The sequence below is a fragment of the Ovis canadensis genome, chromosome 6 (assembly GCF_042477335.2).
Source record: "Ovis canadensis isolate MfBH-ARS-UI-01 breed Bighorn chromosome 6, ARS-UI_OviCan_v2, whole genome shotgun sequence".
In the NCBI taxonomy this organism is placed as follows: domain Eukaryota; kingdom Metazoa; phylum Chordata; class Mammalia; order Artiodactyla; family Bovidae; genus Ovis; species Ovis canadensis.
In genome coordinates this window covers 52,382,055-52,408,604 of record NC_091250.1, presented here as the reverse complement: position 1 = coordinate 52,408,604, position 26,550 = coordinate 52,382,055, and the positions used below count along the sequence as shown (strand labels likewise).

The 26,550-nt window shown below is 39.9% G+C and overlaps 2 protein-coding genes and 1 non-coding gene across 3 annotated transcripts in view; 1 reads left to right on the top strand and 2 right to left on the bottom strand.

The window, feature by feature from the left end:
* Positions 1 to 25,806, top strand: part of HERC3 (HECT and RLD domain containing E3 ubiquitin protein ligase 3) — a 136,247-nt gene extending 110,441 nt beyond the window's left edge. The window contains exons 24-26 of the mRNA XM_069593725.1: positions 21,218 to 21,401; positions 21,623 to 21,725; positions 24,193 to 25,806. Of these exons, the coding sequence (XP_069449826.1) occupies positions 21,218 to 21,401; positions 21,623 to 21,725; positions 24,193 to 24,401 (496 nt within the window). The 3' untranslated portion in view covers positions 24,402 to 25,806. The remainder of the gene's footprint in view (positions 1 to 21,217; positions 21,402 to 21,622; positions 21,726 to 24,192) is intronic.
* Positions 1,343 to 3,649, bottom strand: NAP1L5 (nucleosome assembly protein 1 like 5). Its single transcript, XM_069593728.1, has one exon. It carries the CDS (start codon positions 3,356 to 3,358, stop codon positions 2,606 to 2,608), a length of 753 nt encoding a protein of 250 aa, XP_069449829.1. The 5' UTR covers positions 3,359 to 3,649; the 3' UTR covers positions 1,343 to 2,605.
* TRNAQ-CUG (transfer RNA glutamine (anticodon CUG)) lies at positions 18,956 to 19,027 on the bottom strand. The gene has a single exon. It is a non-coding gene; the product is annotated as a tRNA-Gln (tRNA).
* Positions 25,807 to 26,550: the final 744 nt, after the last annotated feature.

Genomic DNA, 26,550 nt, shown 5'->3' with positions numbered 1-26,550 from the left:
TAAAAATCTTGTTTCCATATTAGTAAACAATTAGGTGAAGATTAGGGTAGTTATATGGTTCTAGATACAGTTTGGGTTTTGATTTGAAGTGTAGTAAATAAAATGTTGATATGGGAAGAATTGACATTTTTGTGATATTCAGTCTTACCTTCCAAAGGCCTGTTTTACATTTCTTTGTGATATTCTATTTTTTTTCTTTTCATAGGTTGCATACATTTTTGAGGTTTTTATAAATATATTTTATATACCATGAGAGCCATTTGCATGTATTTTTACCATTATTAAAGTGCCTAGAAATAATTAATGGTTTTTATATATTTATCTGGTAACTGATCAGTTCCTCAAACTTAGTGAATGTGATAGCTTTCAACTGATTCTCTTGGGCTTTCTATATAAAATCACATCCCTTCCAAAATTTTTTATTTTCCCCACTAATTACATACCTTATTTGTTTCACTCATTTTTGTTTTTGTAGGACCTAGAAAAACAAGTCTTTTATTCCTAGGGATAAAAAATGAATATTGAATTTTTAGTTTTTTTTTTTTTGCTTCTGTTCCAGATGGGTATGATTATCATTTACTTCTTCTATAATAAATTATTTTGATTTTCTCTTTTTGTTGTCTTGATGCTAAGGAAGATTGTTACATTAAGGTTTTACTCAACTATTGCAATTAGCAACAGGTCAGAGCTTCCTTCCATTTCCTAAGGTAAATCTGTCTAATGTTACTTTGGAATAATTTTAACCCTTAAGGGAAATGAAAAAAAACCACATCTGTGTGTTTAAAATTTGGGGGGAGTCACTTTCCTTTTTTTTTTTTTTCACTTTCAATTTTATACTTAATTTAGAATGTCCAGATATAAAGTTGAAATAGCCTTTATATGCATAATGTCTTTTATTCTTTCTGGGAGGAAATCAAACTCATTTTTATATTGAGGAAAGAAGACCTTTTATTGAATTTACTTGTTTATGAATGAAAGGCCACATTCTTAAACAATAAAATCATAAGGATATAATGAAAAAAATCATAAGAATATAATGTATTTTCTCCCCTTTTGTAACTTACGAGAGGACAGAATTTCAAATCTTCCTCTTTTATCTTTTATATAATAACAATATTAACAACAGCTGAAGTACTTTGAGCATTTAATGTCAGATGCTGGTCTATGAGCTTTATGTAAATTAACTAGCTTGTTCTCCATAATAACCTGTGAGGAAGGAACTGTTACTATCCCCTTTTATAGATAAGGAGAAACTAAACACAGATTAACTGAATTGCTCGGGATTCATTGTTAATAAGAGGCAGATCTGGGATTTCATTCCAGGCAGTCAGAAAATGAGTCCTTTTGTTTTTTGAAAATATTGTTTTATTAACACCACAGTGATAAACAACTTTATGCTTAAATTTCCTTATAGATTACAGAGTTCAAAACCCACAAAGAAGCTAAGAGTCTTTACATTAAATGTGTCCTCCTTAAAATCCTTTGCTGTATGCCAATCTGTTCCCAAGCGGTAAAATTGGATTATGCACCATTTTATATTAATATGTCACATTTACATAGCAAAATAACGAAGGCACAGCTAACACAAGCAAACTTAAACCCTTTCTACTTCTGAGGATGGGGACACACAGTTGGATTGGTTCTTCAAGTATATATTTTTTCCCAAATATTAGCTTCAGTGAAGAGTTCTGATAATTTTCACAGCTACATTCTAAAAGCTACAAGACAAAAAGACATCACACAATTCAAAGTACATAACATTGGATACACATGCTTTACAGACTTTACTAGAATTCTACATTTTTTTCAAGTAAATTAATACTTCTAAAATACTTGATAAAGGGATTTAATACTCAAACAATTGGGATTTGTTTTACAGCTTTGTAAATAGACATTACCAAGAAAATACATAAACACGAGACTGTAATAATGAACACATACGTTGACAATATTGTACAGGTCATACACCCTCCTTCTCGGAACCAAATATTCAGAACAGTCTTTAGAATCTGAAGTGGCAGTTTTCTGAGCCTCATTAACAGTATTGTCATGATCTCCAGCACCGGCTTCCTTCCTCTCATCTCTCTCCTCTGAAGTGTAAAGCTGATGTTACAAAAACAAAGTCTTAAAGATGAGATCTGTCTTGAGTTCTGCTGCTGCTGCGCTGGAAAAATGCAAAACTAACGAAATTGAAGAATTTGGCACTGAGAACACGTTCGATCTCGGCTTGGGTATTCCGTGCCTAGTGCGATGATACCGTGATGAAAGGATTTTCAAAGTGACGTTCTTTAATTCACATCTACTTGATACCCTTAGTAAGTCTCAACTCCAGTCCTCACAGAAGAGATCATGAAAAATCATTTTAAATTTAACTCATTTTCAACACCTGTTGGTATATTTGTGTTCAAATTGGAAATCAAATTTGAGACGTGCTGGGCATAATCTGATTGCGTCAATTTCATAGTGTTTTAGGAATGTCAGAATTGATTCCTACTGTACTTTGGTCCAAAACCTGAGCCGTTCAAGTCCACCAGTGTGTACAAAATAATAGTAATCGGGGTTTTAAATCTGCGTCGTCATTCTCCTCTGCGCACTCTGCCCCCGCTTATTTCTTGGCGTCATCAGGCACTGCAGAGTAGGGACCCTCATCTTTGGCGGCAACGGTCGCGGCAGCCTCTGCTGCAGGCTCTTCTTCCTCCTCGTCCTCCTCCTCGCCCTCCTCCTCATCCTCGTACTCGTCATCATCATCATCCTCCTCATCACCCTCTAAGGTCCATGCACACCCCTCCATCTCACCGGTGAGCTCTTGGATCTTAGCAAGTAAGGGCTTATAGATATCGTTATACTTTTTCTCCAGAGCCTGGAATTCCTTGTCAAATTTGGCTTCTATCTTATCGCATCGCTTCTGCAGCTTTTTGAGAGCCAGGACTCGGCATTTCACCGAGTTAGGCAGGCTCTCGATAAAGTCATTTCTAGGCTTTGGTGCATTCTCTGCAGGGGTCTGGGGCTCCTCAGCCATCTGACCGACCGCACCGTCGGAGTCGCCGGACGCGCTGTCAGAATCTCCCCCCTGCGCACCGCCTTCCGCCATTACCTCCTCCGCTGCCGCAGCCGCGTCCGCTGCTGCTGCTGCTGCCGCCGCTGCCTGGCTCCGCTCCGCAGAGCGCTGGTTCTGCGAGTCAGCCATGTTCGAGGAGCAGCGCAGAGGTCTAGGTGGCTCCCACAGAGACCTGCACCCGAGCTGCACCACAGCGATCCTGCGGCTGCGGCAAGCGGCAAGAGGCGCTGACGTCGGCCGCGACGGTGACGTCGCGCGGCCCCGCCCTTTCCCCCTGCGGGCCCTTGACTGGCTCCGCATAATCAGCTGATGGTGGGGCCCTCGAACCGCACCAGCAGCCTCCTGTTGCTACCCTGCTCTCCCCCGCACTGCAGGCAACGTCAGGACCCGTTTCCTAGCTACCCTGCTTACCCCCACATCTGCCTGCGCAAATCCCTCCCCCAGTAGAGAGGAGCTGGGGGTGGCGGCAGGTGTCCGCGGCAATTTTTCACGAACTGTGTGGACGGGCTTAGCCTTTGCCGCTTGGCTCGTCTAGCTCACGCAGGTGCTTATATACATCTGCCAGTATAGCTGTCTTGGCATTTGTCTCCATCTCTCTGTAGCTGGCGTTGGCATGTCGAGCTTACTCTTGGGGACTCGGCTTTGGTCACCTCAGATTTCACTGAAGTCCTTGCCAGAGAGTAGAGGCCTGGGGGGATCTGCCTCCACTCCACCCCCTTAGGGACCTGTGGCGGAACTGTACGGTTTTCAGCCCTTTCTCCCCTCGTCCCACCCTCAGCAGCCCCTCTTGCCCCTCTCTCAACCTAGTGGCACGTACGCCGGTAGCACGGTCTTCTTTAAGTTAGGCGGACCCTGGAAGCAGTTTCGGAGCCATTTGACCAGGAAATGTATGAAACCCTGGGTATCCTGGAATATTCCAGAAGGCTCCTCAATAGCCTTGTCCTGTGGGGAGGAATAAAGCTGGAGGAAGGCCAAAGAAAGCAAAGCCTTCTAATGCTGGAGGCCCGGGGTAAGGGGCCCCCTGCCTTATCCGGGCTGAGGCACGTGTTTAACAGTGTCGTTTGCTAGGGATGGACCGTCACACACGTACACACAGGCGTTGTCCCCAGGACATGGTTCAGCATCTGCTCCGAGGGTCTAACTGGTGATTTGTATGAGAACGATTAAAAAAACTGTCGAATACTAATCTCTTGTTTTCTAACAGTCAAATGAGTAGACATTTTAGTTTCCTGTTTATTAAATCAAAGTGAGAGCTTCTTTAATAAGGGTAAGAGCACATTATTTTAGGTATGGAAGCCAGACGATGTAGGACTTGTTCAGGAATGTTTTCAAATTAAGCATTACTTAACACAAATGCTTTTTTCCCCATTGGGACTTGCCGAAGTATTTACATAAAACACATGAGTGTAAGGAAATTAACTGCCCAAGTACATTTGGTGTGTCTTTTTGGGTCTTGTAAATGTTAGTTAATAATATGCAAAGCATTTAGTGCTGACGCTTGGCAAGAACTTGATATTTTGTTTACAAAATAGTTAAATTGCCTTTATTACTCAAAGATAACCTGCAATAATATACTCTTAGAGGACATCTTTGTGCCCTTCCCCAAAGAAACTTTACAAAAGGTTCAATATAGCCCCAGTAGAAAATATCTTAGTTTTTTTTGTACTTGTAGTTCCTATTATTTATTTTACTTTCTTAATTATCTCTCAGATTATTTAGTTTCTGCTTCCCTGTTACCATTCATAATGATGAGATTTTTTGGTTAAGGTTGAAATTTCGATCCTAACTCTGAATTTGGTGTAATAATGTATCTGTATTTAGTTGGCTGATGCTATACATATTTAATACATCACCTGAATGTTCCATATACCATCTTTTGATAGGTACAGCTACTGTGAGGTTAAGACTGTATTTTCTCATTTTAAAAAATAAGGAACTTAGGTGAAGAAAAGAGAAGTGAAATGCTGTTTTACAATATGTATCACCTGATTGGCAGAATCAGGGACAGAAGCCAGGCCTTCAAACTCCTGTAATATAGAAGCTATGACACACTTTAAAAAGACGAAAGTAAACTCAGACTTTACTCAGTCTGTCTAACTTGAATTACTTGAAACAACCAGGGTGTACCCATCTTTTAGGATTTTTATGTTCCCATCTTAAAAAATCTTTAAACTTAGTGTTAAGCTAGGCTTTACTGACCAGGGTTCTTGGACTCCTTAATAAATGGAAATTGATAAGAGACTAGATGATAAATTCAAGCAAGGCTTTTTTGGGACTCTTGCTGCCAGCAGAAGGGAGCTAAAACAAGTAACTTCCTTGTTTACCTCCTGTGAGGATAGAGGGGCTGGCACTGGGAAGCAGATTTCTTATATGGGGTAAGGGTGGGGGAGGGATGGGTTCAGGCCAGGGGGTGGGGCTTAGGTGGTCTGCCCACCCCCTTGGTGGTACTGTGTGCAGGGGGCATGTGAAATACCCTTCTTTTGCTTCTGATACCCTGCTTTTGCTCCCGGCCCCTCAAGTTGGCTCCCGGAAGTTGGATTTTCCGTCTTTTTGTATCTTGTTCATAAATTGCTGAGAGAGCCTGTGCATGCAGCTATTTTTAGTCCTTGTTACTTCCTATTTTGTTGTTTGAGGAGAGATTTGTCCAGATACAAGCACTGCAGCAAAGGGTCCCAGCTCCCACCTACCTCAAGGCTACTCTTTTTTTTTTTTAAAGGCTGTATTGAGATATAGTTCATGTACAACAAATTTTGCCCTTTTTAGGGTACTTTGACAAACACATAGAGTCATGTAAACACTACGTTAATGGAATTGTAGAACAGTGACCTCATCTTCTTCAAATACCCTCACGTTCTTTCCCTTACTGTCAACCCTGGCAACCACTGGTCTGTGATCTGTCTCTGTAGTCCCCAGAATGTCGTGTAAGTGGAATAGGTGTGTAGCCTTTTGAGTCTGGCCTTTTTCTCTCAGCATAATGGATTGGCGATTCATCGGTGGCAATGTATATTAGTAGTCTGTTCCTTTTTATTTGCTGACTAGTATCCCATTTGAGTTATTTCCAGTTCTTTGTGATTATGAATAATGCTGCTGTGAACATGCATCAACAGATTCTATGTGAATAAAGGTTTTTATTTCTCTTGAGTGAATACCTAGAAGTGGAATTGCTAGGTCATATGGTAAGTGTAGGTTTAATTTTATAGGAAGTTTCCACAATGTTTTCCACAGTGGCTATACTATTTTGCTTTTACACTGGCGATATCTGAGAGTGGCAGTTGCTCCACATCCTCACCATTTCATATTGTTGAGTTTTGTCCCCTAATCTAAGAGCTGTATGTGGGTCCATAATGATTAATGACATCATCTTTTAGTGTGCTTATGTGTCATTCATATATCTTCTTTGATAAAATGTCTGTTCAGATCTTTTGCTTATTTTCTAAATTGAATTTTTTGTTATCTTACTACTTTTCTAATGTTTTTTATATATCCTGGGTACAAGTCTTATGTAAGATATGTGTTTTTTAAATATGCTCTTTGGTCTGTGATTTGTCTTTCATTTTTGTAATAGTGTCTTAAAATTTTGATAAATCCATTTATCAATCTTTTCATAGTAGATTATGCTTTTGGTGTCATATTTAAGAAATCTTTGCCAAATTCAAGGCCATAAAGATTTGGTCTTAGTTTCCTTCCAGAAGTTTTACAGCTTAAATTTTCACATTTAGACTCTGGTCCAATTGATTTAATTTTTAAATAAGTTGTGAGGTATATGGGCTTCTCTGGTGACTCAGACAGTAAAGAATCTGCCTGCAGTTTGAGAGACTCGGGTTCGATCCCTGGGTCAGGAAGATCCCCTGGAGAAGGGAATGGCTACCCACTCCAGTATTCTTGCCTGGAGAATTCCATGGACAGAGGAGCCTGGTGGGCTACAGTCTATGGGATCGTAAAGAGTAGGACACGGCTGAGTAACCAACATTACTACTACTATAGGGATATATACCTTTTACATATTAATCTTCTGTTGATATGGTACCATTTCTTGAAAATACTATCCTTTATTCACGGAATTGCTCATTCAATTTGGCAAAAAGCAATTGTCCATATGAGGGCCGCCCTGTAGTTCAGCTGATAAAGAATCACCTGCAGGGCAAGATACCCCAGTTTGATTCCTGGGTTGGGAAGGTCCCCTGGAGGAGGGGATGGCAACCCACTCTAGTATTCTTGCCTGGAGAATCCCCATGGACAGAGGAGCCTGGTGGGCTACAGTCCACGGGTTACAAAGAGTCAGACACGACTGAGCGACTCAGCACAGCACAGTTGTCCATATACATGTTGATCCATTTCTGGACTTTCTGTTGCATTGATTTATGTGTCCTTTCACCAGTACCACACTTGGTAACTGTGTAAGTCATGAAATTAGGTACTGCAAGTTGGTTAACTCTGTTCTTTCTCAAAATTATTTTGCTCTTCTAGTTCCTTTGACTTTCTATGTTTATTTCAGAATTGGTTTGCAAGCATTGTAAGAGACCCTTGGACTCAGACTCTGAAAACAGTTTGCAATGCATATAGTACCTGCTTTTTAAGAATTATGTGTTTAAAAGTTTTAACTCTTGTTATTAAGAGTTGTCTCATTTTGTGGGCTTGATGGACTCTAGCGTATTATTGGGGCTGCCAGTAACACATAGTTGGGAGTAGCAAGATGAGCTGTCATACCATCAAGTCCTTATCTCTGCTTATTGTAATTTCTCACACACCTGTCACATTGGGGGAAAAATAAGGAAGGTGGATGATGGGACGGCACTTTGGTGAAGTGGTTGGGAGCACAAGTCTGTATTCAGACATCTGGCTTCACTTTTTGCCCCTGCCCACTTACTAGTTGTTTGTCTTGAATTCAGTTCTCAGATTGGAATAATGATAACATCAACTTCAAAATGTTTTTTCTTGGGTTTTTGTGTATTTGTTTTTATTAGGCCACAATTCTCATACCATAAAATTTACTCAAAGGGTAGTCTTAAGTATCACTGAGATAGTGTGTATTCAAGTACTTATAATTGATTCAGTTCTTCACATCACATTGTTCATTAGATTTTTTAGAATACTTATGCATTTATTTGACTGAGCCAGGTCTTAGTTGTGGCATGTGGGATCTTTAGTTGAGGCAAGTGGATTCTAGTAATTCTCTTTGGTTCTGTGCTCTTCTGTTCGCAGCCAGTTAATTCTATTGGCTCATTTCACACCTGTGGAATTCTGGCGGTCTTTCTTTCTTTTTTTAAACCATCTCTGCCCCTTCAGTGCAAGCTGGCAGTGTTCCTGCTTATATAAAATTCTCGTAAAACTTATTGGCCTCCCAGGCAATTCATGGGGGTCCATGCCATCAGACAAGAGAGGCCTCCACAGATCTCTTCTGGATAGCCACATCTTTACCCCTGGCTTCTGCGGCGATGGTTGACTGGATCCATAAGTCACATGCCTGATCTCTTTAGCAGACCATTGTTCAGCCACATCCTTGGCCTTGTTTTCAGAGCATGCTATCTGGATAGGCTGAGGATTTCCAAACTTTCCAGTTATATTTCTTTTTCGCTTAATAATTCCCTCTTTATCTCTTTCCTCTTGCATTTTACTATAAGCAGCAAGAAGAAACCAGGTCACACCTTTAATATCTTGCTCAGAAATGCCATCCACTAAGTAACCAAGTTTATCACTTACAATTCCTACCTTCTATAAAACATTAGAACATGATTTGGCCAAGTTCTCTGCCACTTTATAACAAGATTGCCTGTTTCCAGTTTCAAAAAAATAATGTGTTCTTCATCTCCGTCTGGGACTTTACCAGAGTGCTTTAACATCCATATTTCTATCAATATTCTGTTTATGATTTATATGTATTTTCTAAGACAGTAGAAGCTTTCACTGTAGCTCTCCTCTTTTCTTTCCGAGCCTTCACTGGAATCTTCTTTAAGGTCCTTATTTCTATCAATAGTTTCTTCAAGGCAAACTAGGCTTTTTCTATCATGCCTTCAAAAGCCTTCCAGCCTCTACTTATTACCCGATTCCAAAGTCGCTTTTACATTTTTAGGTATGTGCTATTGTAGTACCCCACTTTCTGGTACCTAAATCTGTCTTGGGGTTCTCCAGACAAAGAGAACTAATAACATACACACACACGCACATAAAGATACAAATTGATTTTAAGGAATCTGTGTGTGTGATTGTGGGTCTGGCAAATCAGAAACCTTCAGAGCAGGATTAGGCTGAAAATTCTGGCAGGCGTTGATATGACAGTCTTGAGTCAGAAGGCAGTCTAGAGGCCAGATTCCTTCTTTGGAGAACTTTAGTCTTTTAGAGCCTTCAGCTGACAGGATGAGGCTATCCACATTATGAAAACTAATCTGCTTTACTCAAAGTCTAAAAGTGAATCACATCCAAAAAATTCCTTCCCAGCAACATCTTGAGTGATGTTTGATCAACAGCTGGGCATGATAGCTAAGCCAAACTGACACATAAAATTAACCATCGCAGGCTATAATGCAAAATCATGCTGATGGTGCTTTTCTTAGATAGTTGTACCAGAAAAATGTTACCAACTGTTGACAGAATTAAAAAATGCAGTACATGAAAGCTGCGAGTTCTGGTTTTATTCAGGGACCTTTCAGAGGACTATAGCCCTGGAGACAGTTTGTCAGCTAACTCTGAGCAGTTGCTCGAAAGGGGCAGGGGAGCAGCCAGTATATATGAATTTTTTGGCTGGGAAATACATGGAGTCAGGCATACATCTTAGTGAAAGATTACTGCTAATCATAATCAAAGAAGTGCTTATCTTTATATGGGAAGATGAAACAATCTGGGGCCATTGAAATTCTTCCTCAAGTATGTATCAAAACTATTGAAAGGTCCATACATTCAAAACACAAAATGCTCCATTCTGTTTTTTGTCCTCAATTCCTTTCAGTGTGTACTGTAGGTCAGTGAGTGTAATAGCAAATGACTTGATCATTGTAGAACTGGATGCCAGGCAATATTCTTTGTTTTACCACTACCTCCCTTTAGATCATAGGTTGAACCAAGGTTTAGGAGACATTTCATGACCAGTTTGTCCCACAGTGCTAAGAAAGTTCATTCCTAGATCAGGCGAGGATGTTCCTTCCCCTGTATCTAGAGTTGCATCATTATAGTTAAATTTGTACAGGACTGTTGTTAGCGGAGAAGGCAATGGCACCCCACTCCAGTACTCTTGCCTAGAAAATCCCATGGATGGAGGAGCCTGGTAGGTTGCAGTCCATGGGGTCACTAAGAGTCGGACATGACTGAGCGGCCTCACTTTCACTTTTTACTTTTATGCATTGGAGAAGGAAATGGCAACCCACTCCAGTGTTCTTGCCTGGAGAATCCCAGGGACGGGGGAGCCTGGTGGGCTGCCGTCTATGGGGTCGGGCAGAGTCGGACACAGCTGAAGCGACTTAGCAGCAGCAGCAGTGTTGTTGTTAGTTGCTGAGTTGTGGCCAGCTTTTGCCAGCCCAAGGACTGTAGCCCACCAGGCTCTTTATTCCATGGAATTTTCCAGGCAAGAATACTAGAGTGGGTTGCTGTTTACTTCTCCAGGGGATCTTCTTAACTCAAAGATCAAACTCGCATCTCCTGCATTGCAGGTAGATTCTTTACCACTGAGCCACCTGGGAAGCCCTTGTATAGGAATATATATATATGTGTGTGTGTGTATATATATATGTATATGTGTGTATATATATATATATGATCAGTTGCCTCAAGATGTTGAGCCATCATTAGTTTTCTCGAAAATCTTGTGAAACATTGGGTAATGCAAGAAACAACCACCTTATACAGGATGTAAGTAATACAGTTAATAACATTAATAAGACCACAGTAGAGATTTGTGCATGAGCTCCCAGAATGAAACCAGCTCCTTAGTAGACCACCAAGACCAGGAAGTAGGTCACTTAAGGCAGAAATCAGATTCTTCATGTGAGTCATTAAATGGGTAATATTGGAGGATTCATCTGGTATAAGGAGGCAGCACTCAGTTTGAATTGCAGCCTGCCTCTTTGAGATGCTATAAAGATATTGAGGGCCATGTGTTTTATAATGCTGCTCTTTTTTTCATCATACAGATCTCATAATTCAATAAGCTCATAGCCTGATTACTGTCATTTAAGGCCTGTTGGGTGAATTTTGTGAAGGCTTTGATCTGGGTGGTTACATCTTCCAGTCCTACTAAAGGCACAGAAATAGCTGCTAAGTGGTCAGACCAGTGAAACACAGATCTCTTGATCCATCAGGCTTGTATACGTGGTAAATTTGATGGAGTCATATCTAAATTGGAACACAACATGGTCTTGAGCCCACGAGAATCCTAGGATACATCTTCCTATCCATTGTGGCGGAAGCCAAGGCCCCAGATTAGTGCCACAGAGCCACTGAGCTCCATTAGGTGGAAGTCAGTATTTCTGGCCAGCTGACCCAGTCTGTTCCATACTAATTGCTGTACTTAAGGGAAATAATATGTTGGCATTGTTCATAAGGCACTCAGCTTAATTTTCTATTGTTATTTGACTGGTTATCTTTAACATGATTTAATTGTTCTCGACATAGGCAGGCCTTTAAACTTAAATGACTGTAGCCCAGTGTTAGCTATATAAATCCATCCCATAATTGAGGGAAGGTCTTTTCTAATAAGTGGGAAGTTACATTCTTTGAAATTTAGCTCATTGTTCTGATTGAGCTTGAGTAATTTTAAAAGGGAATTCATGTTATGGTCAGGGTCAGAAAAAGTATGATTGATTAGCCAAATGAGGAATTCCCATCTAGTAATATCATTAGTGGCCCTGTAACTTCTTTCTTCTAAAACAAGTTTTTCTAAGGGTCATCCAGTTAGAGCCTTGGAGATAAGAAATCCACCAAAGTGAGTGAGAAGTACTGGATATAGATAAGTGACCACAAGTCTGAAAATTGGATTGATTTTTTAAATTGTATAGGATTATTGTTTATGATTAAAAAAAAAACATTTGATTTGAATGCAAAGGTCCAAGAAATCAACAAAACACTATAAATGATCATATGGGTCTGGTCTGGCATTTTAATATAGCTGTCTACTCCTGATACTATCTTCTCGGCCTGGTGTGGATGTAGTTTCTCCTCTGAGTGTTGTTTCAAGGGGATTTTGAGGTCAGGAGCCCCTCTCTACAGACCAGTCTGGTGCAGGGCTCTTTTTCAGTAAGAAATGTAAACCCAAGGATCATTTCCCTTAAGTTTCATTGTGTATAAGCTAGTCATGAATACCTGATGAGGTCTTTTTATGTAGGTTGGAGAGAGTCCTTTGATTGATGGCTTTCCAATATATATTCTCCTGGTTGTAGGTCATGGGGCATCTATTTTCATGCAAAAATAGATTACTGTGGTAAGCTTCAGAAATAAATTTAGAATGTCACTTTAATAATTCAATTAAGTCTTACAATAATACAACATATTAACAAGGAGCCATCTAGGAAGTTGAGTCTTAGGCAGTAAATACAAACCACAAAAACAGTTAAGAACACTAGAAATTAATATTCACTGAAATAAATTTTTTCTTTCTAAAATTACCCTCATTTCTCCCAATTATGGCCAAATTAAGATCATACAGGCTCTTTGAAATTGCTTTTGCTGAGTCTCTTCATAAGGAATCTGAGATTGAACATTTAAAAGGTTCCTTAGGCTAGAAAAGCCATGTCAAGGACTAGGCATCAGATTCTGCCTGGAAAATCTACAGATTTGGGCAGGTTCCTCTCCTCTTCAGGTCCACAAAAAGTCTTGAGATCCATGCACCTGCCAAGAAGTAGCCGCCCTTACTCACCTGATAAGGCTTCTAGGAATCCTATAAGCAAAGTACTAGGTGGTTTTTCAAAGGGGCTTTATGGTTTCATTAAGTCCACCTCAGATCTTTGAAGTTGTCTGGCCATGTCTGATTTTTGTATAGTCTCAAATATGACATCCCATCCAAAGTTATGGTAATATAGCTAGTGTTTCCAATTGTCTCCTGTTATAAAGAGAACAGATTCTTATTGAAATTGTGCAAATAATTATATTGCCATGAAAATAAGAATACTCACCAGGAGTTTCCAAATTCTGGAGAAATCAGAGAAGTGATAAATATTTCAATTCTGCTTACAAAGGTATAATTTACCAAACTGCTATAAATCATAATTAGCTTAAGAGGAAATAGAAAAAAGTTTTCTCAAATCTGGGAAAACAAAACATTAAAAAGAATCAGTAATAATTTTTCAGAGACTTAAAAGTTACAGCCATCCTCATCAGTTCATTCAGTCTCATGTTACTAATTCTTGATCCTCTGTTTACAGTTTTATGAAGCCATCAGGTTTTCAATTCATGTTCTTTAATTTCTTACCCAGTTAGGCAGTATGATCTGAAAGTTACCAGAAACCTGTGATTGTCAAAAAATCCTTTCTGTAAGTCTACCTGGAGATAAAGCATTTTTGTAAAAGCATCAGAGTAAAAGAGTAATTGTATATTGATGACAGAAGACTTTCAAAAAGCAGTTAAAGACCTGACTACAATGCACTTGTCAAGGAAATTTGGGCATTTTTATACACTATTACAATATTAAATTTTATTTATTTTCATTTGATTACACTAGCCATGTAATTTAACATATCAAATAAGCCCAGTTGGTTTAATATTTCTCTCAAAGATGTTTCAGGGGCCCTCTGGAGCGTCCCAAAGTTATCTACAGGTCAAAAGAACTTCATTTAGAAATCAATATGAGGAATTTTGTCAAAGATATCAAGAGTTTATAAAACTCTTGGTCAAATAGAATTATAGGTCACTGTGAAACAATACTTACCACTTAACCGAAGTGACAAAGATTCAAAGGCACATATAGAAATTTACAACAGATTACTTAAGTAAAAAAAACTTCAAAATCTGTTATCAAAATCATACCAAAACTCCAAGAAAACTTTGTCCTCTTAACAGGGAACCAAATTCTAGTTCTGCACCATCTTACCTTTAACATTGTAATTCATTTACGCAGCTAAGTTTATTCTTATCTTAGCCAGTCCAGACCACACACAAAACTCTTTTCTCTGTTTCTTTTTACATCATTCTAAGACTTCGTTTTTTACTTTGAGATTTTTTTCCTATACTTTGTCTCTCTCTTTTTCTTTGAAAAATGGTATTGGAGTGTAGTTGATTTACAAAGTTGTATTAGTTTCTGCTGTACAGCAAAGTGAGTCAGTTATACATATATGCAGTCTTTTTTAGATTCCGTATTCATGTAGGTCATTGTAGAGTACTGAGTAGAGTTTCCTGTGCTGTACAGGAGGTCCTTATTGTTAATAGTTACCTATTTTATGTAGTGTTTATATGTCAATCCCAGTCTCCCAATTTATCCTCCCACTGGTAACCATAAGTTTGTTTTCTGTATGTCTGACTCAGTTTCTGTTTTGTAAATAAGTTAATTTGTGCCATGTTTTTAGATTCCACGCATAAGCAATATCATATTTTCTTTGTCTGAATACTTAGTATGACAATCTCTGGGTCCATCCGTGTTGCTGCAAACGGCATTTCATTCTTTTGATGACTAAGTAGTATTCCATTGTGTGTGTGTGTGTGTGTGTGTGTATCACATCTTTTATCTATTCTGTCAGTGGACACTTACGTTGAATATCTAAATCATTCCAAAATAAAATTAGATACTGAAACATTAATTACTGAACACAGATTTCCTTTTACAGAGAAAATAAAGATATTCAGGACTATTACTAAATGTGCTTGGCACCACATTGAGACATTTTCTATAAGAAAGCACTTTTTTTTAAACAAATTACGAACAGTATTCATAAGTTTGTCAGTCTACAGAATGCTAAAAGTTTAAAACTGCTTATTTCTTAGTTTTCACTAGAAATTAAGTTTTTAAGAGTTAGGAATTCTAGTTAATATATGTAATTGAAACTAATAAAATTAATAAGAGAAACATCTTTGTATGCAAGGGAAAAAAAAAACAAGCTATAAGGAACAGAAATGCATTCTGTTAAGGGAAAAGAGAGTAATTTGTCCTAAAGAGAGGTTCAAAAGCGAGAAAGAGAAGGAGTACAGAGGTTCTTTAAAACAACAAAAACAGAGCTATCATATGATCCAGCAACCCCATTCCTGGGTATATATCAGAGAAAACCATAACTCACAAAGATACATGCACCCTAACATTTCTCTAACTGCTTATGCAGAAACTGGTTTTGGAATGTCAGAAAGAGCTGCACCTTGGCCATTTCAGAGAGGATTTCCTTAGTTCCTAATTAAGTACTTACAAGTATAAGTTCTGTACATATGTAAACCTATTTGGGGTATTAGTCAGGGGTCATCTGACACCCTATTTTCTTCTGTTTGGGAGGCTCTTTCTCATTTTAAAGTGGGTTTATCAGAGTAAAATCACTGTTGAAAACTGTGGCGGGCCAGTGTGTGGTTTATGGGCGTAATTCTTCTAAGTGTCACCCTAGAGTCATTTCAGCTCCTCTGTGTGTCTTGTTTTCTCCTGCTGGCAGTCTAAAACTGGTGTGGATGCTCTGAGCACTGAATGGCCAATTTTTATATATGTGTCTCTGGATTAATGAATTTATAAATTAATGAGTGGGTTTCCCTAGGGACTGCTGTACAGTATGAGGACTTGCCTCTGCCACAACTCAATTTCCTCAGTTGCCTGAGAAAGTTGTAACTGGCCAGGAAGAGCTGTGTCCCTTATCTTTGGAGCTGAAGGCTCTCATCTGGTGTCTTCACTTTTATCCAGGAAATCCTGTTAAGGTAGATTATTTGAGGAAAGACATAAGATCACCTCCTAGCTAATCACCACTGGGCACTTTCTCAGTATCTTACAAATGAAAAGTCGGGTACCTTTCTTACATACTGCCGAATAAAACTCAAGATTGTCAACCAAGACAGGAGACACTCAGCCGAATTCCTGTAGACTCACCAGGAAGGTGGACAGGCACAAGGGCCCTTGCTAGTGCCTTGAAGGGTTCAGATGAAGTAGAAAAGTCTGCACTGGGTCCATTCATGGTTTCTGCAACTGCTTACTGAAATAAAAAATGCACAGTATGAGAGATACGATTTTTGAATTTATTCAGGGGCCTTTGTTCTTGCTGTTCAGTGGCTAAACTGGGTCCAACTCTTTGCGACCTGGTGGACTGCAGCACCCCAGGCTCCTCTGTCCTTCACTGTCTCCCAGAATTGCCCGAATTCATGTCCATTGAGTTGGTGATGCTATCTAATCATCTTATTATCCTCTGCTACCCCTTTCTCCTTTTGCTTTCAATCTTTACCAGCATTAGGGTTTTTTCCAATGAGTAGGCTCTTTGCATCAGGTGGCCAAAGTATTGGAGTTTCAGCTTTAGCAACAGTTCTTCCAATGAATAGTCCAGGTTGATTTCCTTTAGGATTGGCTGGTTTGATCTTGCTGTTCAGGGGGCTCTTTAAGAGTCTTTGGTAGAAGCACATTTAAAAGCGTCAGTTCTTCTTTATGGTCCACTCAGCCTTTATGCTCAACCTTCTTTATGGCCCACTCACATCTGTGCATGACTGCTGGAAAAACCATAGCTTTGACTATAAGCCCCTCAGGGGCCTTACTTAGTACTATAGCCTGTGAGACAGAACCTAGATAGTTCTGAGGAACTGCTCCTAAGAGGTAGACAAAGAGCCAATATATGTAATTTTTTTTCTTTCTTTTTTTTTTTTTTTTTGACTGGGAAATACATATAGTCAAACATAGATCTTGGTGAAAGATTTCTAATCACAAAAGAATCAAGTATCTCGAGTAAGTGATTTTAGTGCTTATTTATGTATAGGAAGAAACAAGAATCTGGTGTCACTGAAATTCTTCCTGACATGTATCATAACTATCTTGGGACCAAAAAACACAGAATATTTAATCTTGTTTTTTTATCCTTTAGTATAGGGCTTCCCTGATAGCTCAGTTAGTAAAGAATCCGCCTGCAATGCAGGAGACCCCGGTTTGATTCCTGGGTCGGGAAATCCCCTGGAGAAGGGATAGGCTACCCACGCCAGTATTCTTGGTCTTCTCTTGTGGCTCAGCTGGTAAAGAATCTGCCTGCAATGCAGGAGACCTGGGTTCAATCCCTGGGTTGGGAAGATCTCCTGGAGAAGGGAAAGGCTACCCATTCCAGTATTCTGGCTTAGAGAATTTCATGGACTGTATAGTCCACCGGGTCGCAAAGAGTCGGACACGACTGAGCAACTTTGACTTTCTTTCATTCCTTTCAGTGATTGCATTGGCTTATGACCTGATACTTGTAGAACTGGAAGGCAGGCCACATTCTTTGTTTTACAGGCTTTGTCTTTGTCAGGAAAGCAGTACATCGTCTGCATTGTGAGAACTTTCAGCATCTGTAGTTAAGATGTACACTATTTTTACATTAGTGGCTTTTATTTTAAAACCTGAACATTAACCCTGTTTTAAAGATGAGAGAAGAGCAGCTTAGTAGCTAGATAAAGGACATGGCAGACTCTGGATCTGCACCCCTGTCTACTCCACCATCCACTGTATGATACCACCTATTGTCAGTGTTTTGTGCTGGTCTCGGCCTGTCAGTAACCAGTGTTGTGATTGAACCAGCCCTTGTGGTTATGATTATGACTGCAAAATGCCCTTTGGAAATAATTATCAGGACACTTTGGGGGAAAAAAGTTTATTACTTCAAGACCTGGAAATTGCATAGCCTACTGGGGCCACATAATAAGGTTGTGTTGGGGCTGGTGCAGAGAAAATGAGTGTGAGTTAGAGTCTGGGGTTCTACTTTCATTGAGGTTGGCAGTGAGGGCCTAGGGTTTCATGGGCTCATACTTCAAAAAAAATTATTTTCAAAAATATATATTTTGCTGTGCTGGGTGTTAGATGTGGCACATGGGACTTTTAGTTGCAGCATGCAAACTGTTAGTTGCAACATGTGGGATCTAGTTCCCTGACCAGGGGTCGAACCCACGCCCCCTGCAGTGGGAGTGAAGAGTTCAAGCCATCGGACCACCGTGGAAGTCCCTTCTGGGCTTATTCTTTATTTATAAATTTAAAACATAAGCGGAGGAATTTAATGTGTGGGAGGAGAAAAAAGCAAGTGGCCCAAATGGTCAGTTATCAAAATCAGCCAAAATCTTTGAACCAAAGGAACTTCAGTGGGATAGGCAGCCTGGCTGTTCATGTTTTCTGGTTATGTGCCGGCAATGTGTTTATTCTATGTAGCTATCTTTGAAGTAGATGCTTTCACAGTAAAAGCGCTTGCATTCCAAAACGGGGGAAAAAAATCAACTGTTAGGGCTCACACAACAGTTATTGGTGTAGATAGTTTAGTTTTTGGTGACTGGATCTGCCTGGAGGAAACATAAGACGTTCAAATTGTAGTTCTGTGAAGTGTAGTGTCACAGAAAAGGAGACATGGCAAGTATCTATCTTCATAGTATCAGTTTTTTTAATTTTTAGAGAAAGACATAAATACAGAAAAGCACAAAACTAATAGACATCTTTGTATCTATGATCCACAGTAAACACAGATAGTATATGCTTCAGATTTTTTTAAAAAAAGAATTCCTGAAACCACTGACATTCTTGCTGTACATCCTCTTAATCCTACTCCTCTCTTCTCACCCTCCTTATGGATTTTATGCATATTCTTTCCTGTTTTTATATTTTTATAATGTGTGTTTTAAGACAAAAATCTTTTTACATTAATGCTTTTATTAAACATATTTTACATATAGAAAGTGAAGTCGCTCAGTCGTGTTGACTCTTTGCGAGCCCGTGGACCTATGTAGCCTACCAGGCTTCTCTGTCCATGGGATTCTCTAGGCAAGAATACTGGAGTGGGTTACCATTTCCTTCTCCAGGGGATCTTCCCAACCCAGGGATCGAACCCGGGTCTCCCGCATCAGAGGCAGACGCTTTAACCTCTGAGCCACCAGGGAAGCCCTATTTTACATATACATTATATATTTCATACTCCTAAACAAAATCTCCTAGCCATAAACAATATAATAATCACTAACATTTACAAAGCAGCCCCAGTTCTAAAAACTTTACATTTATTAACTCATTTAATTTTTATAATAGTCCAATTAGTTACGTTCTCTTATTCTCCCCATTTTACTGATGAAAAGAATGAGGCACAGAGAGATTAAATAACTTGCCCAAAGATCATTAGCCGTAAGTGGCAAAGCCACTGTCTGGCTCTATAGATAGAAATGTTTTAAGTGTTAAAAAACAACTAAGGCAAGTGCTAAGTGCTATTTTATTGTAGTTAACATTCAGAAACTTGGTTTTCACTCAGCATTGTTCTGGAGATTCTGTTCCTTTGGATAATTATAGATTTAATTGATTCTATTAACCTGGCTTCCCAGGTGGTGCTAATGGTAAAGAACCTGCCTGCCAATGCAGGAGATGTAAGAGACGGGGCTCAGGAAGATCCCTGGCTTGGGAAGATCCCCTGGAGAGGGTATGGCAACCCACTCCAGTATTGTTGCCTGGAGAAATCCTGTGGACAGAGGAACCTGATGGGCTACAGTCCATGGGGTCGCAAAAAGTTGGACATGACTGAAGCGACTTAGCAAGCATGCACAATCCCATTAGAGTGCTATTATGCTTTATGGTTGCCATCATATGACTTGGTTTTTCTTCGCCATTCTCATATTACTGGGTATTTAATTTTGTTACTCCAAATTCTCTGTATTATAAGAAAATGTTGCAGTGAACACCCCTGTACTTGTCTTCTTGTGCGTTATGTGAAGAGTCCCTCTGGGATACCACCTGGTAGTTCGGTAGCTGGGTTAAAGGGTGTTAACATTTTCAGCCTTTCTAGATATTGGCAACTTTTTCTCCCAGGTGTTTATGCCTCAGTTCACAGTTCACATCCTCACTAGTCAGAGGTGGAATATACATGCAGACAATGGCCAGACCATATATAAAAATATGAGAACTCTGACAGAGAAAGACAAATATCATATGATATCACTTATATGTGGAGTCTAAAACAATGATATAAATGAACTTATTTATAAAAAGGAAATAGACTCACAGGCATAGAAAACAAACTTATGGTTACCAAAGGGGATGGTGGGGGAAAGATAAATTAGGAGTCTGGGGAAAACATACACGCTACTATATATTGGGTTGGCCAAAAGTTTGAGTTTTTCTGTAACATCTTTATGTATACCTGAAACTAACACAACATTCAAAATTAACTGTATTTCAGTTTTTTTTTTTTAATGGCTAAAAGAAAAGATCACAAACGGCCAAAAAAACAAACCAAATCAGAACTCTGACTTGCAGCCTGCAGAAGCCTGCCCAGAAAACTAACTCCTTACCTACAATAAACAGCCCAGGAAGCCAGCTTGCTGTGAGTCAGGCTTGTAGGAAGCTATTGTCTTAATCTGGCTTCCTTGGTGGCTCAGATGGTAAAGAATCCTCCTGCAGTGTGAGAAACCTGGGTTTGATCCCTGGGTTGGGACGATACCCTGGTGAAAGGTATGGTAACCCACTCCAGTATTCTCGCCTGGAGAACCCCCGTGGACAGAGGAGCCTGGAGGGTTACAGTCCCAAAGAGTTGGACCTGCTGAGTGACTAAGCACAGCACAGCATTGTCTTGATTAGTATTTGAATGATCCTTAGTGAGATAGAGCCATTGTATAAGACAGTTCTTTCCAGAGGTGATTAAGGGATTTAGAGTGAGGCTTTAGGAAATTACCTTTAAAGTAGGGGAGGATACAAATGTAGGTGGGCTTAGCTTTGTTAATTTCTGAAAAGAAAAGTAGTAGTCTAGAACCATCATCTTAGACTTTTAAGCAGAAAAAGTCTTTTCTGAACTAAATTATGTAGGACCATAAACAAGATGAAAACTGGAGCACCTCAGGAAAAATAAAAATGTTATGGTTCCACCTCCCTTCCGCCCTCCCCTTCCTTCCTGTCTCCCCTACCCCCAGATCACCTGAGTCACAGTTGAAATCCTAGGGCTTCGTGGTAACCTACAGGGTGCTATAGAATGCCTCCTGCTGAGAGAATTTGGTGAGGAGTTTTCATCTCTCAACCTCAGTGTAGAAGGGGAACTTGAAAAATTCTACAGATCCTTGGGCTAAATGTATTCTGTTTCTTTGGTCTGGCAGGCAGGAATTTGTGGACGCTTATGTGAATTATGTCTTCCAAATCTCAATTCATGAGTGGTACACAGCTTTCTCCAGCGGCTTCTTAAAGGTGTGTGGTGGCAAAGTGCTAGAGCTCTTCCAGCCTTCAGAACTGAGGGCCATGATGGTGGGGAACAGCAGCTACAACTGGGAGGAACTGGAAGAGGTAAGCCTGAAAGATGCAGTCTTTTACTTCTGAGTGAGTAGCAGCGGCCTGGGCAGGAACACCCGGACCGTGGTCTTTTTCTAAGTGATCTGTGATTAACTGGATTTGGGGGTCTCCTTCATCTCAGTGTTTATTTCTTACTGCAGATGGTATACAGATGTCCACTTGTAATTTTCTGCTTCCGGAAGATAATTTTTTTTCTTTTTGTCTTTTTTGGGCAGACTGCCATCTACAAGGGTGATTACTCAGCCACACATCCCACCGTGAAACTATTTTGGGAAACATTTCATGAGTTCCCACTGGAAAAGAAGAAGAAGTTTCTGTGTAAGTATCAATTATGTCCATACGATATTTGTCCACATTTAGCTATGTCTGACTCTTTGTGATCCCATGAACTATATAGCCTACCAGACTCCTCTGTCCATAGGATTTTCCAGGCAAGAATACTGGAGTGGCTTGCCATTTCCTTCTCCAGGGAAAGGCTAAGTAAGGAAATATATTTACACTTTTTGTCTTAGTGATATCTCAGGCACAGTAGAAGTTGTTAATCTTTATTTGTTGCTTAATAGGATGGGTTGAACCAAAGGAAGAAAAGCATTTCACTGATTTTTTTTTTTTTTTTTTGCTCTAGAAATACTAGGTATTTTATATGTGATTCCTTGAAGTATTACATTGATGAAATCAAATTGTTTGGATTAACCTCCTTTATTTCTCTAGCCTTTTAAAAATATTAGAGTGTCCACTCTAAGTGTAACTGGGCAGATGTAAATTATAATAGCTTTATTGAGATTTAATTCACACACACATACTAAATAAGTTAAAGTGTACAATTCAGTGGTTTTTAGTATACTCACAGTTGTGAAACTATCAATTTTAGAACATGTATATCACCCCGAGAAGAAACAGTATATCCATTAGCAATCATTCCCAATTTTCTCCGAGCTTCCTACCTCTTACTAATCTGCTGTCTCTATGGACTGTCTCTATGGATTCCCCTGTGCTAGACATTTCATATAAATGAAATCAGACAATAAATGGTCCTTTGTGACTGGCTGGATGACATTTGAGAATGGTAATACATTCAGAAAGGAGAATCAAGTCTAGTTTACATAACAAACTGAGCCTCTTAAAAATAGTAGAAATCTTTGTGTCATTCTGTAATCAGGGTCATAAATTAGCCAGTGAATAGTATAAAATTTAAAAACAATTTGAAAGGCAGTCTCTTTTGCTTTATAAGAATAAGGATATATTAGTATTAACGCAAGATTTACCCCTAGATTCTACTGCTCACAGGGAGTAAAGATGAGAGGAAGTGGAGATCTTACAGAAGAATTCTTTAAAGAAAATCCCTGCTTCCCCTCTGCCCGGTTACATGGGCTCTTGAGAAACAGTGGCATGTGAGTCAGGTGATAGGATAAGATTTGCCAGTGGAACCTGTAGTGCTGTGATGAGCTGTGACAATCAAGAAGAGCCTGCTCTTGGTCTGGGGGTTTCCTTTAAATAAGACATTTTCCTGTTCAGAGACCTTTAGACTTTCATAAATCTATATATAGTCTTAATAATATTAGACTTTATTAGATTATATCTATTGTCTTTATTAAATGTTTATATATGTTTATATATATCACAGCCTCAGGTAGTGGCAGGTTATTTGAAAGTGCTCCTTAACTAATGACATCATTGTAGATTTTCTAGCAGTTCAACAAAGGTTATCTGGTGCTGGAAAACTGGGAAAGACAGAAGGGTTGGTCTCTTTTTCCTAAGTCGCAATGTGTCGCAAGAGTGAAATGTCTCATATACTGCCGGTGTCAGATCTCCTGGTTTAAGGGAAAGGCAAGCAAACAGATCCCAAATGGAAATTCACCAGCAAAGGGGGTAGAAAAGCAGACACTTGAGGGGAGAGGAGACCCTGAGGCCACATAGACTTATCAGTCATCATCTTCCTGGTTTCCCTGAGGTCAGCTCTTTTCCTCTGGCAGCAATCCCCTTCCTCTTTGATTTTGTGGAGACTGATAACATTTATGAGAACACACATTTGATGGAGGCCATTTTAAAGGAAGGATGATTTTTTAAAAATTTTTATTGGAATATTATCACTTTACAAGGGTATATTGGTTTCTGCTGTACAACAGTGAACCAGCTATATATGTATACGTATATTGCCTCCCTCTTGTACCTGCCTCCCACCCCTACCCCACCCCCCTGGGTCATCACAGAGCCCTGAGCTGAGTGCCCTGTGCTGTATAGCAGGCTCCCGCTAGCTGTCTGTTTTACACATGGTAAATGTGTCAATGCTGATCTCGCAGTTCGTCCCACCTTCCCCCACCCTTACCCCCATAGCCACATGGCCATCCTCTGCATCTCTATCCCTGCCTTGGAATTAAGCTTGTCTCTACCATTTTTCCAGATACCACATATGTGCATTAATACATGATATTTGTTTCTCTTTCTGACATGCTTCACTCTGTATGACAGACTAGGTCCAAGGTCATTTTTTATGTGAGGGCATTTTTTTACTGGGTGCATTCTTTGTGTCAGTAATAATTAGGGTCTGAAATTAGCCAATGAAAAGTATAGACTTCTAAGTCCATATGAAACCAAAAGAACAGAATTTGAAAGTCAATCTCCTGCTCTGTAAGAGTGCACGTATTTAATATTAATAAACATCACACATAAAAGTGGTTGCACTTCTCACATGAGCCACAGGGTGTCACTCCTTCCCTTCGGTACTTCCCAGGGCCACCGAGAGCTCATTTGCGTGGCTGGTAATTCCCCTTGTCCTTCTCCACAGTGTTCCTGACGGGCAGTGATCGCATTCCCATCTATGGCATGGCCAGCCTGCAGATCGTCATCCAGTCCACAGCCAGCGGAGAGGAGTACCTGCCTGTGGCCCACACGTGCTACAACCTTCTTGACCTCCCTAAGTATAGCAGCAAAGAGGTCCTGCGGGCACGGCTAACTCAGGCTCTGGACAACTACGAGGGGTTCAGTTTGGCCTGAGAACCCCAGCTTGCCCCGGATTTCCCTTCCTTCCTCAACAGCCACAGTGAGGCCCATACAGGAAATCATAGGGAGTGAGTTCTATTTTTTTTACTGTACAGCAGGTTGGAACTTTTGAATCCCGAACCTGAACCAGACTCCCCAGTGTTCCTTGCACTCGTGACTACGTTGCACTCTACTGGATAAAATGGCAGTAGATTTTTAAACAGTTTCCCAAATCTCTCTCAGCCCCGGTCTTTCCTCCTAACACTTCACTGTCCTTCTTCTGACTTCTCATTCCTCTGCAAGAATGATTTGACTGGCCTGTCCTTTCTCTCCTGCACATGTAGAGCATCTCCTTTCTCTGCAGCCTTGGAAATGCCCCTGGCTTGTTTTAGCCCAACCCTCAGGACTGAGGGGGAAAGGACTACTTCAGAAATTCCCAAGCCCGACAAGCTGAGTCTGGGTCCATGACTCGGCAGAACTCTTGAGAATTTATGGGAGCCTTTAACAAACATGCCTTTTTTTTTAAGTTCTTGAGGGCCTAACTGTCTTCCTGTGGCTCTGCCTGTTCCCGGCCCTCCTCAAAACTGTGCAAAGCTGCTTAGCTTTGCAGCTGAGCCGAATTTTGTCTGGTTGCTCCTCCAAGCCCTTCTGACAAAAAGATGAGGTAACAGGTCCCCATCCTCTTCCATCATGTTGCTTTTGGAGCAAGTCGCATTAATTTTTTAAGGAATATTTTCTCTTAGAAAAGTAGAAAAAATAAATTTCTTGCCTCTTTCTATAACTGTCACTTTCCAGCTCTACCACTTTGTCTTTCCTCCCCACCTGCTACTTTTCTTCACATTCTGTTACCTAACTTAATGCTCCCTTCCTTTCCTTCTAGTAGATGCATGCAGTCTATTTTAGTTTTTATTTCTATTTAAATTGCAAATATTTCTACTCAGATTTCCACCCCCCCTCCCTAATTGCTAAGACTTAAGGATAGTCAGCAGCAAGGCTATTCTTTATTATGGGACTTTTGTTTATTGCATTTGAAATGTTTGTTTACAATGGGATTTTAGGGATTATGTTTGAAGCAAATATATGTATTTAAAAAAAACCACGACATGCCGAACCTTCTTCATGAGATAAGAAAATTCTATATGAGCAAAGAATCCATGTCCGCCTAACTTTAAATTCCTAGTCACTAGAGAGAAGACTTATTTATATAAAATGAAGTATTTATGAACCATGAGACAGCATCAAATCTCAATGAAGGACTGTAGATTTTTGCTTTTTCTGTTTTTAAAACTTATTCCAATTGGTAGTTTTTCAGTCTTTATAATACAAGATTAAAAAAAAGATACAGTTATATGAAATGTTTATTTTCTATGTGTGTGCATATAGTTCAATATTATGCAATAAATTTGGTGTTTTAATGTAACCAGAACTATTTCTTCTTGTACTTGCAGAATGGGTAGCTTGCTTTCAGTAGAAGAATTAAGTTGTCTATCCACATAATCTGATAGAAGGTCAAATGTGGTTCCTGTCATAGAGGAGAGCTGGCTGCTGGGAAAATGAAGACAGGGCAGGGGTGGCCGACGGCATTCAGGATGGATGAGCGTTCTGAAGGTTATGATGGGTGAAAAGGCACTCTGCATGGAGGGGAATGCCTTAGCAAGAGCTTGGATATGGGGGCATGTTTAGGAAAGAGCCAGGAAGGGCGCATCAGAGGAAATCGAATAGCGGCAAATAATACTGGGGAGAAAGAAGCTAAGTTTGGCACTGAGGGACCAGGCAAAGCCTTGGACCTTGAAAATGTTCAGAACCTTGGAGCTAGGGAGAGGAGGAGTGATGTGACTTGACCCTGGTCTTAAAGAAAATGTGAATGGGGGGTACATGTGGAAGAATGGAGTGGGAAGGTCAGAGTAGAAAGACAGCAGCTGAGAGCAGTTGGGGTGTGGGCAAGAGAGATGGGTGTCTCATGGGAGAAGGAGAAATTAAAGGTGAGTGTAAGACTTATTAATCTAATGGCTGATGCTAATTAGCCCACTTAGAGAAAAGTTTTTTCTCTGTGTATAAGTTTTAAAAACAATTACCATGTATTGTTTTACCAGGCTTAACAGACAATTTAAAAGTGGTAGAGAATAATAGCTTTCAACAGACATTTAATAGCATATATAAGTGC